General features: G+C 43.8%; 1 protein-coding gene across 1 annotated transcript in view; it reads right to left on the minus strand.

The window, feature by feature from the left end:
- Positions 1-14,740: 14,740 nt before the first annotated feature.
- Positions 14,741-19,442, minus strand: part of efnb2a (ephrin-B2a) — a 28,525-nt gene continuing 23,823 nt past the window's right edge. The window contains exon 5 of the mRNA XM_020461648.2: positions 14,741-18,991. Within this exon, the coding sequence (XP_020317237.1) occupies positions 18,585-18,991 (407 nt within the window). The 3' untranslated portion in view covers positions 14,741-18,584. The remainder of the gene's footprint in view (positions 18,992-19,442) is intronic.

The raw sequence follows: 19,442 nt of genomic DNA on the forward strand, positions 1-19,442 counted from the left end.
CGCTCAGGGTGTAGACATACAGCCAATCTCATTAGGAAGCACAGTTCACAATGCATGTAGACCTATCATCTCATTATGGTAACTTTTTTTCTTGTGACCGGTAGACCTGCATTTGCTGCAGCATAGCATATGCAATCATCTTTATTTAACATTGATTAATTATTGCAATAATGAAACTGTTGACGCCACACTCTTGAGTTTTGGACCGAGAGCTTCCCTGATAATTGATAAACAGAGATCTTCTATGGGAGACCTAAACATGCTTAGTTGTTGCTGGTTCCACCCCTCCCATGCAGATCGGGGGTCATCATAAAGCCATCTTGGGTTCCTCTTATGATTATCTGCACCTCGTGCCATTTTAAAACCACCCCGGCTTAGTCTCCCAGATGACAGGATGATGAGGAGAAATTAGGGTTTGTCTTATTCCTCCAGGCGCTTTCTATCTTGGGTCACACACCACACATCTTATCTACGGAAGGCCAGCTGTAGGTTTTTATCACCAAGTCATAAATCACTTGTCATCTCAAGCTATCTCTAGTACAACCAATGTCCTTTGCCATACGCCCAGACTAACTGCAGGAGGCTCGAATGGATACTATAAAAACACAGCATTAGTGGAACAGAAATGTCTTACTATTGTTCAGTACAGTATATAATTGTTAAATATCAAACAAATCAGGTAAATATGTAATTTTCCTCTCACAAAATACACATATATATATATATATATATATATATATATACAGTGCCTTGCGAAAGTATTCGGCCCCCTTGAACTTTGCGACCTTTTGCCACATTTCAGGCTTCAAACATAAAGATATAAAACTGAATTTTTTTGTGAAGAATCAACAACAAGTGGGACACAATCATGAAGTGGAACGACATTTATTGGATATTTCAAACTTTTTTAACAAATCAAAAACTGAAAAATTAGGTGTGCAAAATTATTCAGCCCCCTTATTAAGTTAATACTTTGTAGCGCCACCTTTTGCTGCGATTACAGCTGTAAGTCGCTTGGGGTATGCCTCTATCAGTTTTGCACATCGAGAGACTGACATTTTTTCCCATTCCTCCTTACAAAACAGCTCGAGCTCAGTGAGGTTGGATGGAGAGCATTTGTGAACAGCAGTTTTCAGTTCTTTCCACAGATTCTCGATTGGATTCAGGTCTGGACTTTGACTTGGCCATTCTAACACCTGGATATGTTTATTTTTTAACCATTCCATTGTAGATTTTGCTTTATGTTTTGGATCATTGTCTTGTTGGAAGACAAATCTCCGTCCCAGTCTCAGGTCTTTTGCAGACTCCATCAGGTTTTCTTCCAGAATGGTCCTGTATTTGGCTCCATCCATCTTCCCATCAATTTTAACCATCTTCCCTGTCCCTGCTGAAGAAAAGCAGGCCCAAACCATGATGCTGCCACCACCATGTTTGACAGTGGGGATGGTGTGTTCAGGGTGATGAGCTGTGTAGCTTTTACGCCAAACATAACGTTTTGCATTGTTGCCAAAAAGTTCAATTTTGGTTTCATCTGACCAGATCACCTTCTTCCACATGTTTGGTGTGTCTCCCAGGTGGCTTGTGGCAAACTTTAAACAACACTTTTTATGGATATCTTTAAGAAATGGCTTTCTTCTTGCCACTCTTCCATAAAGGCCAGATTTGTGCAATATACGACTGATTGTTGTCCTATGGACAGAGTCTCCCACCTCAGCTGTAGATCTCTGCAGTTCATCCAGAGTGATCATGGGCCTCTTGGCTGCATCTCTGATCAGTCTTCTCCTTGTATGAGCTGAAAGTTTAGAGGGACGGCCAGGTCTTGGTAGATTTGCAGTGGTCTGATACTCCTTCCATTTCAATATGCTCCTTGGGATGTTTAAAGCTTGGGAAATCTTTTTGTATCCAAATCCGGCTTTAAACTTCTTCACAACAGTATCTCGGACCTGCCTGGTGTGTTCCTTGTTCTTCATGATGCTCTCTGCGCTTTTAACGGACCTCTGAGACTATCACAGTGCAGGTGCATTTATACGGAGACTTGATTACACACAGGTGGATTGTATTTATCATCATTAGTCATTTAGGTCAACATTGGATCATTCAGAGATCCTCACTGAACTTCTGGAGAGAGTTTGCTGCACTGAAAGTAAAGGGGCTGAATAATTTTGCACGCCCAATTTTTCAGTTTTTGATTTGTTAAAAAAGTTTGAAATATCCAATAAATGTCGTTCCACTTCATGATTGTGTCCCACTTGTTGTTGATTCTTCACAAAAAAATACAGTTTTATGTTTTATGTTTGAAGCCTGAAATATGGCAAAAGGTCGCAAAGTTCATGGGGGCCGAATACTTTCGCAAGGCACTGTATATATATACGTATATACAGTGTGTTTGGAAAGTCTTAAGACCCTTTGACTTTTTCCACATGTTGTTACATTACAGCATTATTCTAAAATGTATTGCATTTATATGTTTTTCTCATCAATCTACACACAATACCCCACAAGGACAAAGCTAAAACAGGTTTTTAGACATTACAAAAATGTAAAAACTGTAAAGATAGACTAGAATAGCTTGCTGGAGGAAGTGATGAGATGGCTGCCGTTTTACAGGCTCCTAACCAATTGTGCTATTATTTTGTGTTATTTGTAACTTGTTTTGTACAGAATGTCTCTGCCACCGCCTGGTATGACTGAAAAGAGCACCTGTATATCAGGACAGCGATTACTCACCTCGTACTGGACGAAGATTTTCTCTTTAAAGAGTTGGACGCAAAGGATTTACTTCAGACACCTGACAAGGCCCAAATCCCCGTCATTCGCATGAAGAAGAGACAGAGATATTGGGGACGTAGGCAGGGGTGCCTATTAGCCAATGTGCAATCATTGGATAACAAAATGGCTGAGCTCCGATAAAGATTATCCTACCAACGGACATTAAAAACTGTAATATCTTATGTTTCACCGAGTCGTGGCTGAACGCCGACATGAATAACATACAGTTGGATGGGTTTTCACTCCATTGGCAAGATAACAGCTTTCTCCAGCCAGACAAGGGGTGGAGGTCTGTGTCCATTTGTAAATAACAGCTGGTGCACAAAATCTAATATTAAGAAAGACTCAGGGTTTTGCTCGCCTGAGGTAGAGTATCTCATGATAAGCTGTAGACCACACTTTTTACCAAGAGAGTTTACATCCATATTTTTCGTAGCTGTCTTTTTACCACCACAAACCGATGCTGGCAATAAGACGACACTCAACGAGCTGCATAAGGCAATAAGCAAGCAAGAAAATACTCATCCAGAGACGGCGCTCCTAGTGGCCGGGGACTTTAATGCAGGGAAATGTAAATCTGTTTTATCCCATTTCAACCAGCATGTTACATGTGCAAAAAGAGGATAAAAAACTCTAGACCACCTTTACTCCACACGCAGAGATGCGTACAAAGGGTCGTCAGCGAAATGGGACATATCTGGGCTCAGGTGTGTCCCACGGATAAATATACCTTTCCCCCATTTATTGAGGAGACTCTCTCCACGCAGACACACTGTATTTTTGGTTGTGGCATTTTGTGGCTTGTTTGTTTTGGCACCTCTCAACAATCCTCATAATCACCATCTATGCAAGCAACAACTCACTTACACTACTGATTACTGACAACGCACACCATTGTTAATTGTCTATAGTTTACTTTAGTTAATAAATATATTTTTGTTCATCCGTTATCTCCACAATGTCTCCCTCTTTGTTATGGGCTATGAGCCATTTCGTGACACAAGCAAAAACTAAAGCAGGATGTACCAGTGGTCAGACTGTTTTGCTAGCACCGACTGGAATATGTTCCAGGATTATTCTGATGGCCTTGAGGAGTACACCACATCAGTCACTGGCTTCATCAATAAGTGCATCGATGACGTCATCCCCACAGTGACCGTACGTACATACCCCAACCAGAAGCCATGGATTACAGGCAACATCCTCACTGACATAAAGGATAGAGCTGCCACTTTCAAGAAGCGGGACTCTAACCTGGATGCTTATAGGAAATCCCGCTATGCCCTCCAACAAACCATGAAACAAGCAAAGGGTCAGTACAGGACTAAGATTTAAGGCCTCAGGGCCAGACGGATTACCTGGATGTATACTCCGAGCATGCGCTGACCAACTGGCAAGTGTCTTCACTGACATTTTCAACCTGTCCCTGACTGAGTCTGTAATACCAACATGTTTCAAGCAGCCCAAGAACACCAAGGTAACCTGCCTAAAGGACTACCGAACCGTAGCACTCACATCTGTAGCCATGAAGTGCTTTGAAAGGCTGCTCATGGCTTACATTAACACCATCATCCCAGAAACCCTAGACCCACTCAAATTTGCATACTGCCCCAACAGATCCACAGCTGATGCAATCTCTATTGCACTCCACACAGCCCTTTCCCACCTGGACAAAAGGAACAGCTACGTGAGAATGCTATTCATTGACTACAGCTCAGCGTTCAACACCATAGTGCCTTCAAAGCTTATCACTAAACTAAGGATCCTGGGACTAAACACCTCCCTCTGCTACTGGATCCTGGAATTCCTGACGGGCCGCCCCTAGGTGGTAAGGGTAGGTAACAACACATCTGCCACGCTGATCCTCAACACGGGGGCCCCTTAGGGGAGCGTGCTCTGTCCCATCCTGTACTCCCTGTTCAACCATGACCGCATGGCCCCGCACGACTCCAACACCTTCATTAAGTTTGCCGACAACACAACAGTGGTGTGCCTGATCACCAACAACGAGGAGACAGCCTATGGGGAGGATGCCAGAGACCTGGCAGTGTGGTGCCAGGATTACAACCTCTCCCTCAACGTGATAAAGACAAAGCAGATGATTGTGGACTACAGGAAAAGGAGGACTGAGCATGCCACCGTTCTCATCGACAGGGCTGAGGTGGAGCAAGTTGAGAGAGCTTCAAGTTCCTTGGTGTCCACATCGCCAACAAACTATCCTGATCCAAACATACCAGAGTGCACACCAACACCTATTCTCCCTCAGGAGACTGAAAAGATTTGTTATGTGTCTTTGGATCCTCAAAAAGTTATACAGCTGCACCATCAAGAGAATCTTTACTGGTTGCATCACCACCTGGTATGGCAACTGCTTGGCCTGCGGTCGCAAGGCACTACAGAGAGTAGTGTGTACAGCCCAGTACATCACTGGGGCCAAGCTTCCTGCCATCCAGGACCTCTATACCAGACAGTGTCAGAGGAAGGCCCTAAAAATTGCCGGACTCCAGCCACCCTAGTCATAGACTGTTCTCTCTGCTACCGCACGGCAAGTGGTACCGGAGCGTCAAGTCTAGGTCCAAAAAGCTTCTTAAGGGCTTGAAAGTAAGATTTCACTGTAAGGTCTACTCCTGTTTTATTCGGCACATGTGACAAATACAATTTGATTTGATTTGGTACTTACTACTTGTGTTTTCTGTCTGTCTGTGTGAGTTAGTTTTGTTCGTTCAAACCTACCAGCGGTTTGCCTTGTTCATGTCTTTGCTATTGTCCCTGTTTTCTAGTTTCCTGGTTTTGACCTTTCCTGCTTGCCCTGAGCCTGCCCACCTGTCGTCCTGTAACTTTGCCTTTACTCTGGGTTACCAACCTCAGCCTGACCTGACCCTGAGCCTGCCCGCCTGTCGTCCTGTAACTTTGCCTTTACTCTGGGTTACCAACCTCAGCCTGACCTGACCCTGAGCCTGCCCGCCTGTCGTCCTGTAACTTTGCCTTTACTCTGGGTTACCAACCTCAGCCTGACCTGACCCTGAGCCTTCCCGCCTGTCGTCCTGTAACTTTGCCTTTACTCTGGGTTACCAACCTCAGCCTGACCTGACCCTGAGCCTGCCCGCCTGTCGTCCTGTAACTTTGCCTTTACTCTGGGTTACCAACCTCAGCATGACCTGACCCTGAGCCTGCCCGCCTGTCGTCCTGTAACTTTGCCTTTACTCTGGGTTACCAACCTCAGCCTGACCTGATGCTGACCCGCCTGCTGGTCTGGTGCCTTACACCCTCTCTGGATTGTTGACCCCTGTCGTTTCCCTGTCCCCTGTTTAAAGAACAAACGTTTATTTCTTCAACACTGTCCGCACCTATGTCACACTTTAAAGCGTTATAGAATTGCATGTTCTCTCCCAACTACATCATGGTTTGAACGAGGAGGGAATTCCAGTCCACGTAATACAGTATAATACAATACAGCACAGTCCGCACTCAAAAATATGAGCCTACTGGAGCTTGTGTCATTTATTTACCCAAGAGAAGCATATAGCTGGCTACATCTATGTGCTTTTATGTTTTTATGACATGTGTAATGTGCAGTAGCATATACTGTATATTGGATAATGGCACAATCATTTGGGCTTGCTTGGGCTCATAAAATGTCTTCAATGTAAGGCTCACTAAACATATTTAATGTATGGATCATCAGTCTCAGGTAGCATCGGGCTTGATTTTTTAAAAATCAAATCAAATGTGTTTATTAAGCCCTTCGTACATCGGCTGATATCTCAAAGTGCTGTACAGAAACCCAGCCTAAAACCCCAAACAGCAAGCATTACAGGTGTTGAAGCACGTTGGCTAGGAAAAACCCCCTAGAAAGGCCAAAACCTAGGAAGAAACCTAGAGAGGAACCAGGCTATGAGGGGTGGCCAGTCCTCTTCTGGCTGTGCCGGTGGAGATCATAACAGAACATGGCCAAGATGTTCAAATGTTCATAAATTACCAGCATGGTCAAATAATAGGTCTGGGACAGGTAGCACGTCCGGTGAACAGGTCAGGATTCCATAGCCGCAGGCAGAACAGTTGAAACTGGAGCAGCAGCACGGCCAGGTGTACTGGGGACAGGAAGGAGTCATCATGCCAGGTAGTCCTGAGGCATGGTCCTAGGGCTTCAGGTCCTCCGAGAGAGAGAAAGAAAGAGAGAATTAAAGAGAGCATACTTAAATTCACACAGGACACCGGATAAGACAGGAGAAGTACTCCAGATATAACAAACTGACCCTATCCCCCCGACACATAAACTACTGCAGCATAAATACTGGAGGCTGAGTTGGGAGGGGTCAGGAGACACTGTGGCCCCATCCGATGACACCCACGGACAAAGCTAATCAAATCCAGACAGGCCTATGTATATGCTTTTGAATTCCACTTCCGATTTTGACGCAAAAATACTGGGTTACACATGAGAAAAGTGTTTTTTCTCAGAGTGGAACATTTGTAAAATACCTGTAAAATATTCAAACCTAGTGTACATCAAGTTCCACAGAGTTAAGTAAATTCTACAAGAAACAATTCCGCCACATTCTGCCATAAAACATGAATTGATTGTGTAATTTTAACAAACCACTACATGTTCGAACAAAACCCATTTTTATCCTTTGTAAAGTATTGGCCATCTAATATCATGGCTGTGCGTTTTCCACCACAAATCAAAGAAGATTTAGCCTGCGCCATCGCAGGACAAATATGATGTAATTCATGCACTACGAAAGAAAACAAGATTTTGACTGTAGTAACCATCCCCCATCCCTCTTTGTCACCTCACACACCTCACCTCTTTGTCCCCGCTTCTCTCTCTCGTGCTCCATCATTCCATCATCTTCACTTCTTTCCCCCACCCCTTTCTCTGTCATCATTCCAATCCTCATTATTTTCTCTCCCACACCCTTTACCCCTCTCTCCCTTTTCTTAGCCTCTTTGCTTCAGTCTTGTCCGGCCCCACTAGCCTCTTCTTCCTCAAACACATCGCTCTTCCTCCCGCTCTTTCTGTTTCTCTCTCACACACACATAGGGCGCGCATATACATTCCTCTCACACATCTCTCTCTCTCTCTCTCACTCACACACTTATCATCATCACCAGCCCTTCACTCTGATCAACACAGACCACCAATCTGGAGGATTGTGGGTAAAAAGGCTAAAGAGGGGTGTCTATTGTTTTGGCTCCTGTTTCCCCTCCCATTGTCACAATGCTCCAACCTGTCATTAAAGTGTCCTCATCGGGGCGGCAGAAGAGCTAATTCACCCATTAATATGTATATATGCAAAACCCCTCGCCAGCCATTAAAACAATGCCCAATGAAATTGAATCACCTTGGTAATTTGTTGCTGTTCCCCAAACCCCAAGACGGATGTGAATCTCAACCTCGATTTAGTCACGCACCACTTGGCATTAGGAAATAACATCAACATCCCCAACTTATAACGTTGATGAAACATATCCTCGTCTTTACAATGGAGAAGAGGTGAGAAGGTGAGGAAGGATGTGTGTGTGTGTGCGTGGGCGTGTGCGTGTGTGTGTGTGCAGGTGGAAGGTCTCTACTTCCATTGGTATGAGTATGTGTATGAGTATGTGTATTTGCACACGCGTGTGTGTGTGTGCGTGCCCATGTACAGTGGGGCAAAAAAGTATTTAGTCAGCCACCAATTGTGCAAGTTCTCCCACTTAAAAATATGAGAGAGGCCTGTAATTTTCATCATAGGTCCACTTAAACTATGACAGACAAAATGAGAGAAAAAAATCCAGAAAATCACATTGTGGGATTTTTAATGAATTTAGTTGCAAATTATGGTGGAAAATAAGTATTTGGTCAATAACAAAAGTTTATCGCAATGACAGAGGTCAAACGTTTTCTGTAAGTCTTCACAAGGTTTTCACACACTGTTGCTGGTATTTTGGCCCATTCCTCCCATGCAGATCTCCTCTAGAGCAGTGATGTTTTGGGGCTGTTGCTGGGCAACACGGACTTTCAACTCCCTCCAAAGATTTTCTATGGGGGTGAGATCTGGAGACTGGCTAGGCCACCAGGACCTTGAAATGCTTCTTACGAAGCCACTCCTTCGTTGCCCGGGCGGTGTGTTTGGGATCATTGTCATGCTGAAAGACCCAGCCACGTTTCATCTTCAATGCCCTTGCTGATGGAAGGAGGTTTTCACTCAAAATCTCATGATACATGGCCCCATTCATTCTTTCCTTTACACGGATCAGTCGTCCTGGTCCCTTTGCAGAAAAACTGCCCCAAAGCATGATGTTTCCACCCCCATGCTTCACAGTAGGTATGGTGTTCTTTGGATGCAACTCAGCATTCTTTGTCCTCCAAACACGACGAGTTGAATTTTTACCAAAAAGTTCTATTTTGGTTTCATCTGACCATATGACATTCTCCCAATCTTCTTCTGGATCATCCAAATGCTCTCTAGCAAACTTCAGACGGGCCTGGCTTAAGGCAGTACTGGCTTAAGCAGGGGGACACGTCTGGCACTGCAGGATTTGAGTCCCTGGCGGCATAGTGTGTTACTGATGGTAGGCTTTGTTACTTTGGTCCCAGCTCTCTGCAGGTCATTCACTAGGTCCCCCCGTGTGGTTCTGGGATTTTTGCTCACCGTTCTTGTGATCATTTTGACCCCAACGGGGTGAGATCTTGCGTGGAGCCCCAGATCGAGGGATATTATCAGTGGTCTTGTATGTCTTCCATTTCCTAATAATTGCTCCCAGTTGATTTCTTCAAACCAAGCTGCTTACCTATTGCAGATGCAGTCTTCCCAGCCTGGTGCAGGTCTACAATTTTGTTTCTGGTGTCTTTTGACAGCTCTTTGGTCTTGGCCATAGTGGAGTTTGGAGTGTGACTGTTTGAGGTTGTGGACAGGTGTCTTTTATACTGATAACAAGTTCAAACAGGTGCCACTAATACAGGTAACAAGTGGAGGACAGGGGAGCCTCTTAAAGAAGAAGTTGCAGGTCTGTGAGAGCCAGAAATCTTGCTTGTTTGTAGGTGACCAAATACTTATTTTCCACCATCATTTGCAAATAAATTCATAAAAAATCCTACAATGTGATTTTCTTGATCTTTCCCCCTCATTTTGTCTGTCATAGTTGAAGTGTACCTATGATGAAAATTATAGGCCTCTCTCATCTTTTTACATGGGAGAACTTGCACAATTGGTGGCTGACTAAATACTTTTTTGCCCCATTTTATGTACCTCAGTATGTGGCTCTGCATCTGAACCTGCATTAGTAATGAAGCAAATCCTAATGCGGAAGAATGGAGGTGGGGTGGGGGCCGTCTACCAAAGGTAGAAGGGAAAACAAGGATGGAGGAAGGATTCACTGATCTTGAGAAAGCCTGTTGGCTCCGTGGGGGTCTATTAAGGTGGACTGGCTGGGCTCTAATGATGTCAGACTGATGCCCATGAGAAAGGTAGAAAAGGAGTATAATAATAAGGCATCGCCATGGCGACGAGGTGAGTGATAGGTCCACGTCCAGTGCTGACAGCATGAGATGACCGGGCCTATAAGTTAACAAGTGTTTGATAGGGTGTAATTGACACCTGCCTGGGACTGAAGCATCCTCGGCACTTAATGTGTTCAGTTAGGGACAGTTTGGAGGAGGACAAGGGTGATGAGGTTATCCTAGACTAGAGCTTTAAAGCTGCAATATGTGACTTTTCGGGCAAGCTGACCAAATTCCCATAGAAATGTGAGTTATAGATCTGTCATTCTCATTGACAGCAAGTTTAAGAAGTGGCAGATCTTTTCTATGTGCACTATTTCTATGCTTCCCGTTCTTAAGCTTTTACTTTCGGTTTTGTACACCTGCTTCAAACAGCTGAAAATATCATATTTTTGGTTATTGAAAGTATATTTCACTGTGGTTTAGATGGTATAATGATTAGCTACACTATGCATTGCTTGTTTTGTCACATAAAATGTAATTAGGCAAACTATTTCTAACTAAACTATTTTAGCAACCAGGAAATGGCAGAGCAATTTCTGCATATTGCACCTTTAACCAAAGGTCTAGAGGTGTAAAAGCACCTGCTTTAGTTTACTTCCCTCTCAACCACAGAAAGGATATCATACACACACACACACACACAAATACACACACATAAAGGTGAAGCAGAGGTGTCATAGATTTGTAATGAAAGGGGAATCTGTTCCGTAACTCTCTCCTCACTCAGAAGAGATGAGAGCTCTGTTAGTGGTTAGTATTAGCAGCTAATGTTAGCGTTAGCGACACAGAGAGACTCCCACTGATTAAAGCCACCGTGTCGCCAGCAGAAGGCTTTGCCCGTTCGCTAATGGGAGCCAGAACAGGGGACACTTCACGTTGACTGTACAATAATGTTAGTATCAGAAGGATATTCACTTGATCCGAGCCAATTACTGGAGACTGTCGGTGTGCAAGCCTGAAAAGGAATTCCACGATGTCAAACAGTTGCGAGACTGACTGAAGTCATATGATTAACAGCTGAGAGACACGAGAGGGGAGAATGTGACTTTAACATGAAACGTGTTTCCATATAACAGAGAAAAGAGGAAGCAAAATAACCAAGTTTAAAAGTGACAGAAAGGGAAAAGAAAGAAGGGCAAATGAGAGAAAGAAATGAGTGGGAGGAATGTGGGATGAGAGTAGTCAGGAACAAGAACATCAGAAAAGTATTTTCTCCTGTTCCTCCTTTCTGTAACATCCACTAAACACATCTACTAAACACATCTACTAAACACATCCACTAAACACATCTACTAAACACATCTACTAAACACATCTACTAAACACATCTACTAAACACATCCACTAAACACATCCACTAAACACATCTACTAAACACATCCACTAAACACATCTACTAAACACATCTACTAAACACATCCACTAAACACATCTACTAAACACATCCACTAAACACATCTACTAAACACATCTACTAAACACATCCACTAAACACATCCACTAAACACATCTACTAAACACATCCACTAAACACATATACTAAACACATCCACTAAACACATCCACTAAACACATCTACTAAACACATCCACTAAACACATCCACTAAACACATCTACTAAACACATCCACTAAACACATCCACTAAACACATCCACTAAACACATCCACTAAACACATCCACTAAACACATCCACTAAACACATCCACTAAACACATCTACTAAACACATCTACTAAACACATCTACTAAACACATCCACTAAACACATCTACTAAACACATCCACTAAACACATCCACTAAACACATCCACTAAACACATCTACTAAACACATCCACTAAACACATCTACTAAACACATCCACTAAACACATCTACTAAACACATCCACTAAACACATCCACTAAACACATCCACTAAACACATCCACTAAACACATCTACTAAACACATCCACTAAACACATCCACTAAACACATCTACTAAACACATCCACTAAACACATCTACTAAACACATCCACTAAACACATCTACTAAACACATCCACTAAACACATCTACTAAACACATCCACGAAACACATCTACTAAACACATCCACTAAACACATCTACTAAACACATCCACTAAACACATCTACTAAACACATCCACTAAACACATCCACTAAACACATCTACTAAACACATCCACTAAACACATCTACTAAACACATCTACTAAACACATCTACTAAACACATCCACTAAACACATCTACTAAACACATCCACTAAACACATCCACTAAAAACGGATCCATCAGTACTTTGACACAATGAAGGGCTGGGCCGTACATGTGTGCAATCAGCAGACAAACTGGCTGAGGCACATTTAGGTGAAAAGGAGGGAATGGCCAGCGGTGTTTGTAAACAAAGACACAGGGTTAGTTTCAGGGCTGAGAAGGTGTTGTCTACAGCAAAACAACGAGCTCATTGTCATGGCAACAGCACAGGTCACCACCACCCAGGGCTTAGCGAAAAAGTCCCCACAGTGAATCATAGAGAGCTGTACTGTGCAAAAAAACCTGAAACGTGTGTGTACAGATCTGGGTATCAGTAGAAATATGACACACCATTTACACCAGTCCACACCAATCCAATTCAAGGAGAGCACACTTCAGGGAGAGAATCAGAATTGGGCCGCATTGTTTCTATGGTCGTCCAGTACAGAGGTAATGAACACTGGGAATGGGCTGGGAATACTGTGTTAGGAAATGGATGCTACGCTACGGGACTGTTTTGGTAGCACAGACTGGAATATGTTCCGGGATTCATCCAATGCCTAAATGACTGCCGAACCGTAGCACTCACGTCGGTAGTCATGAAATGCTTTGAAAGGCTGGTCATGGCTCACATCAATAGCATCGTCCCGTAACTCTTGACCCACTCCAATTTGCATACCGCCCCAACAGATCCACAGATGATGTAATCTCAATCACACTCCACACTCTATGCATAGTCATTTTACCTACCTACATGTACAAATTACCTCGACTAACCTGTACCCTCACACATTGACTCGGTACCAGTACCCCTTTATATATCCTCATTATTGTTATTTTATTGTGAAATGTTTGTTAATTTAAAATATATATATATTTAGTAAACATTTTCCTAACTCTTTCATGAACTGCATTGTCGGTTAAGCGTTTGGAAGCAAGCATTTCACGGTATGGTCTACACCTGTATTAGACGTATGTGACAAATAAAATTAATAAATTACAGATGCACACAGAGCTTCAGCCTCTTCCCCTATGATGAACCAGAAACCTTCCTTGAGTTAAAACCATATTGAAGCATCGCAATGCCTCGTCGCCCCTCCACAGCCCTCTGTGGTCCCCGGCTTGAAAGAGAAGAGATGTAAAGGAAACTTTAAATGAAAAACATCTTAACTTTTGGCAATCAGAGCATTACGCGCAGAGAAGATGATGACAGACCACCGTGACAGAGGGACGAGGGACGATTGGAGGCTTGATTTGTTTTCTCGCTTTGTTCATCCCCCCCCCCCCCCCCCCCCATCAACAGTCATCCTCCTCTGTTACAGTTTTTGGATCAACATTTAAGGGAAACCCCACACAAGCATAAGAACATTTGAATGATATACTGTAAAGTAAGAGTTTGCCAGAGAGCATGGCTATTGCACAGTTATATAGGCCTAGACTAGTGAATGGATTGTGATATGTTGCACACAGCACAGTAATCCAGGATGTGCTGTTATTAACCTTGACCAGTTGCTGATTTATGGAGATTTTGACCTCGACACAGGAATCTATTTGGTGTTCGGGTCCTAGGCAGTAGCAATGGTGACATATGTAGCTAGATGGAGGACAGTGGCTGGGTTTGGAATACTCCAGCCCCTAGTTTAGACTTGGCCCAGGCAGGGCAGTGGCTGGTCTGGTCTGCACTAGGCTGTTGAGCTGTTGGGCCTATTCCAGAGAGCCAGTGTCCCCCGCTGGGAGCCGAGAGGCCCCCTTAATCACAGCCCCGCTTTGACATCATCACCCCTAGCTAACACACAATGGACCACCCTGTACAGGGAGCAGAGCAGAGGACCACACCTATACAACTGTGTGTGTGTGTGTGTGTGTGTGTGTGTGTGTGTGTGTGTGTGTGTGTGTGTGTGTGTGTGTGTGTGTGTGTGTGTGTGTGTGTCTACTGACATGTACAGGGATACTGCTGCATTCTAACAGTATATAGTATATATAGAAATATTGGCCTGGACATAAACATACTCAGACAATGAAAATACATTTGCAGACACACAACATAGAGAAACACATAACTTTTTTCCTAGCAACTACACACGAATATGTAATTGTCTCAATGCTTATATTAACATTGACAGACCATATTGTAACCACAAGTCTTGCATAGTGTGATGTCCTGTAGAGATCCACATGTTCATAAACTCCATCTATTTCAGACATAAATACAGACAGACGGCATGTCCATAGGAAAAACATTTTATTGAAAAACATTTTCAGTTCGTAACAGACTGGTGGAATGTGTGTCATTTTTCCTCACTTTCATTTCTTTCTGTTTTTGAATGTTTAACCATTTCAACGGTCTGGCCATCTCAAACTGCAAGGGGAGGGGCTACAGATACAGCCACCTGGAAACCTATCAAAACAGACTAAAGAAACCAGGGAGACAAATGAACAACGCAATCATAATACTGTGTTACTTAAAAACTGGACAGAAATCAAATCAAAAACAGAAGAAAAAAAACGAATTCAATAAATATTTATGGTACACACTTATGGCACGAATATGCAGCAGTCGGTTTGGCAACTTTTTCTCAATTTTTTTTAAAACCAAATTTCCATGGAAACAGTGCAAAAGGGGAGGGAGTGGGAGGACACGGGGCTTTCCAACGAGCGCTAGCTAAAATACATAGCAAAAAATTGAAATTTTATACAAAACATCTTACTTTAAGAGTTTATAAAAAAAAATGTTTTATTGGGTTCTTGTCAATATTTACACAAGCTATTTACCAAAAAAAGTAGTACGCTCTGTTTTACTGAAGTGTATTCTGTTTTTTCATTTTTTTGTTCATTTACTTTCCTAAAAAGGTGAATAAGGCTATCGTAACAACCCAGGATCCATATACAATACAAACATTAATGTATTTACAGTTTCTTACCTACAGAAGAACGGTGCAAAATTACTGAGTCAGGTGACCAAGGGCTGACCAATACGAGCAAGGCATTTTACAGTAGCCTGAAGTACTTTTCCTAGCCAGGTTACTAACATTCTCTCAACATTGCCGCGATATTTCATCCATATAAACAAGACAGAAAATCTACCCTAGTAATGTTAGGAGGATATCAGTTGTACGTTAGCTAGGATAAGGACATCAGATTCAAAGAAACTAATAAGATTGTCATATTCTGCCGCAGACAGACAGCAACTAAACAGCAATTTGTTTGTGATTCCTAGTGTTTTTCGCTATTTCTTAAATAACTGTCCAGGTGCATTTCATTTTGAAAATGTTTCTTTTTTCACAGTTTACCTTGGAACTACGGCACACAGTAAAAAAAACACAAAAAAAGTTTCAAATAATACTACAAATGAAAACCTAACAGCAGGCTCGTGTGACGTACTTTGCTAGTTTTGTTTTGTTTTGTTTGTTGTTACATCTCTCAGTGGTTTAAGAACACTTTCCATAGGTGTAGGTTTCTCTCAATTCTTAAAAAAATAAAGAAAAATTGCATATTGCAGATTTTGTAGCCTCTTAGAGGCTCAAACCTTGTATCATACAAGGCTTGGCTTTTTCGGTGAAATTTGATTTTCTTAATGAACTAATGAGAATGTTGGTAGTGAGCAGATACATGTTTGGGGTGTGGTCTAAGTCACAATCTAGTTCTCATTTTCAGCAGTCAGTGTTTTCACGTATGTGAATAAACAGGCAAATAGCTGTCTCACTGGACTTGCTCAAGAAGAGGTACACACACACACACACTCACTCTCACACACAGAGAAAACACTACCACGTGGTAGTGAGGGGGAAGGGGGGGGCACAGGGTAATCGTGGGAATCTTCCCATGGTCCTTTGGGAGATGCTACAGTGGAGTGTGGGATATACTGCTGGTCAGCCTCGTGCACCCGGTTATGCTATTTTGGGTCCAACAACCTCCTCTCCCCTTCGTGACATGCGTCCAGGCTGCCCTCCCTGTCCCCTTCCCAGGCCCTAGCCCTGAATATCTGGAAAAAAAGGCAGCCATTTGGGTGGGAGTTGATGAAAAGGTGGGACATTATGGGTGAAATAGTTATCAAGTCATCAAAACCCTAGCTTGCATAATGTGCACTTTTATACCATAATATATTAACGTTAACTTCTCATTACCGCCTTTCTGACAACACCTGTGCTCTGTGTCTATCATAAATAGATTCTGCTTTTTTTTCAGATGTTTTTTTGCCTTCCTTTTTTGTGTTTTCAAATGTCCTCCTTTAAAATGTACACCTATTTTGTTACAAAAAATGATAATAATCAAAAACTCACAATAAGGAAATGCTAAAGATGATGCTTGAAAAACAGTGACAATGCGCTTTGATGTCCCTGTGCTTTTTAAAAGTTGAGAATGAGAGCACCAGTCCACCTGTTTGGGCCATTTGGGGGCCTCCGGGGCCCTTGCTGCCCCTGGGAGCAGACAATACAGTACCTAGAGCTGTTTTAGCCAGCGGCTGGGTTAAACTCAACTAGACCTGGGACTCTCTTATCTTTACCTTTCTTCAATGTCTCGGAAACTGCAGCAGTAAGCAGGCTGGGATATCTGATTGCCTGTACTTCCAGTTTAATTAACACCTCTTCATGTTGTAAAGTCCTATGTGTGGAAAATTCAAGCCAGCCCTCGCTACTGTGATCCCTTTACTGAAGGGATACAGTCTCTCTCTCTCTCTCTCTCTCTCTCTCTCTCTCTCTCTCTCTCTCTCTCTCTCTCTCACTCACACTACCACTGCCACTCTCTCCCTCTCTGTGACTGACTGCCTGGGTGGAGGGATATCAGGGGGGTTAAAAGTGCTGCTCTATTGTTCGCTTAGCTCCCACACCCTTCCCAGAAGCCACCTGGCTAGCCCTGACCCCACAGAGGGGGTATAATGGGCACCCTATATCCTGACGGGGTGGAGCTCACGTAAAACCCCTCATCTTCTTCTCCCTCTTTAAGTCCTGCTCTCTGCTCTCCCAGTCCTGGGTTGCAGGATGTGTGTGTGTGTGTGTGTGTGTGTGTGTGTGTGTGTGTGTGTGTGTGTGTGTGTGTGTGTGTGTGTGTGTGTGTGTGTGTGTGTGTGTGTGTGTGTGTGTGTGTGTGTGTGTGTGTGTGTGTGTGTGTGTGTGTGTGTGTGTGCATACACCACATACACCATCACGACATGAGCTGCGACAATACCACATCACAAAAAATATATATATCTGCAAGTTCAACAATACCAGCAATGAAAACCAGAAATGAACCAACAATATGACACTACGAAAAGGAATCATGTTCTTTTACAAACCTTTTTTTTTCAAGTAACAACTTTAATGAATCTTGACGCTAGAAAGTAAAAGGTGTCTTCAGACAATGAGGGAAAAGTGGGCTGTAACTAGTACGAGGACCTGAACAGTTCACAATGAGTGAGAGTGGGTGAGTGGGTGGGTGGGTGGTAGGGTGAGTGGGTGATGTCCTTGTGTCAGTCAGGAAAGTCCCAGAGTGGATATTTCCAAATCCCCCTTGTTTTTTTCTCCCTCTTCCGTCATTTAATCCACAAAGTGTCTCTGGCCAATGAGGAGAGGGACTGACTGACATGAGTTCATGGTCGGGCCCTTCCTTCCTTTTCCTCTTCTAATCTCTCTGCCATCCCTCTCATTCTCCCTCCTTTGTCTCTTCCCCAGCAATAGTCTCTCTCAGGGAGAAAACCAGGGTAGGATATCGACTCCTCCCCCTTCTCCTCTTTTTCTCTCCATCTGTCCATCCTATTTCAAAACAAACGCGTGGGTGCGTCTTTCTGTCTCTCCGTCCGTCCGTCCACACACAAACACACGCGCTCGGATCCCCCAGCGTCAGTCGTAGTGCGCAAAGAAACAGAGAGCTACTGTTAGAGGAGAGGAGCGGAGAGGAGGGATCCCCAAAAAGCCCCAGAGAGCAGCAGCAGCTTTACTCTGTAAGTTCTCCAATGAATCCCAACAACGAAGAATAATAACAGGAATAGTAAAGTTCAACAAGAAAAACAACAGAGATGTGGGGAAGGAAGGAGAGATAGAGCGTTCTGGGGGGGGGCGGTGCCTGGGGGGAAGGGGGGTGGAGCTGAGCTCAGACCTTGTAGTAGATGTTGGCAGGGCTCTGGGGGGGCATCTCCTGAACAATGTACACCGGGTGACCGTAGTCCCCGCTGACTTTCTCGTAGTGCGGGCAGAAGACGCTGTCTGCAGTCCTGAGCGGGATGATGATGTCACTGGGCTCCGAGCCGTTGTTGTTGCCGCTGCCGCCCCGTTTGGGCGTGGCCAGTGTGCTGAGGGACAGCGCGGTGGCGTGCTGTGGCGAGTGCTTGCGGTGTCGCCGCCGGTACTTGAGCAGCAGCACGACCAGCATGATGATGATGATGATGAAGATAACGCTGCCCGAGGCGATGCCGGCAAACAGGGCCACTTCGGAGCCGATGACACTTGAGGATTTCCCGCCCGTCCCTTGGTCGCCCTCGCCCTCCCTGTACGACGGACCTGAGAGGAGAAGAAGGGAGAAAAGAGAAACAGAGTGAGTGAAATCCTTTCTAAAACAGAGTGTCAGGTCATACAGATTGAGAGTGGCATGGAGGGAGGGAGAATGGAGAAAGTGAGGGTGGGGTCGTAGAAGGATTAGGGGTCTCCTTCCAGTTTTATCTTTCCATTCTCTCTCTCTCCCTCCCTCTCCCCCTCCATCTTCATTATGTCAGAGTGAAGGTGAAAGGCAGGGGGACAGAGCACAATGACCAGAGAGTAAGGGCTCCTTTCACACAGCTCTCCCCTTAAGGTCACATTCGATCTGTGGTCTATTCAAACACAGCTGGTGGTCACTACGGCCTTGGAGCTACGGCACAGCACAGTCCCACATAGCACAAAATGGCTGAAGTGGGTTTTCAATGCAGTAGCATGTCAATGAAAAACATGGTCAAAATGAATGTAGAGACATTCC

The sequence above is a fragment of the Oncorhynchus kisutch genome, linkage group LG26, assembly GCF_002021735.2.
Source record: "Oncorhynchus kisutch isolate 150728-3 linkage group LG26, Okis_V2, whole genome shotgun sequence".
Taxonomy (NCBI): domain Eukaryota; kingdom Metazoa; phylum Chordata; class Actinopteri; order Salmoniformes; family Salmonidae; genus Oncorhynchus; species Oncorhynchus kisutch.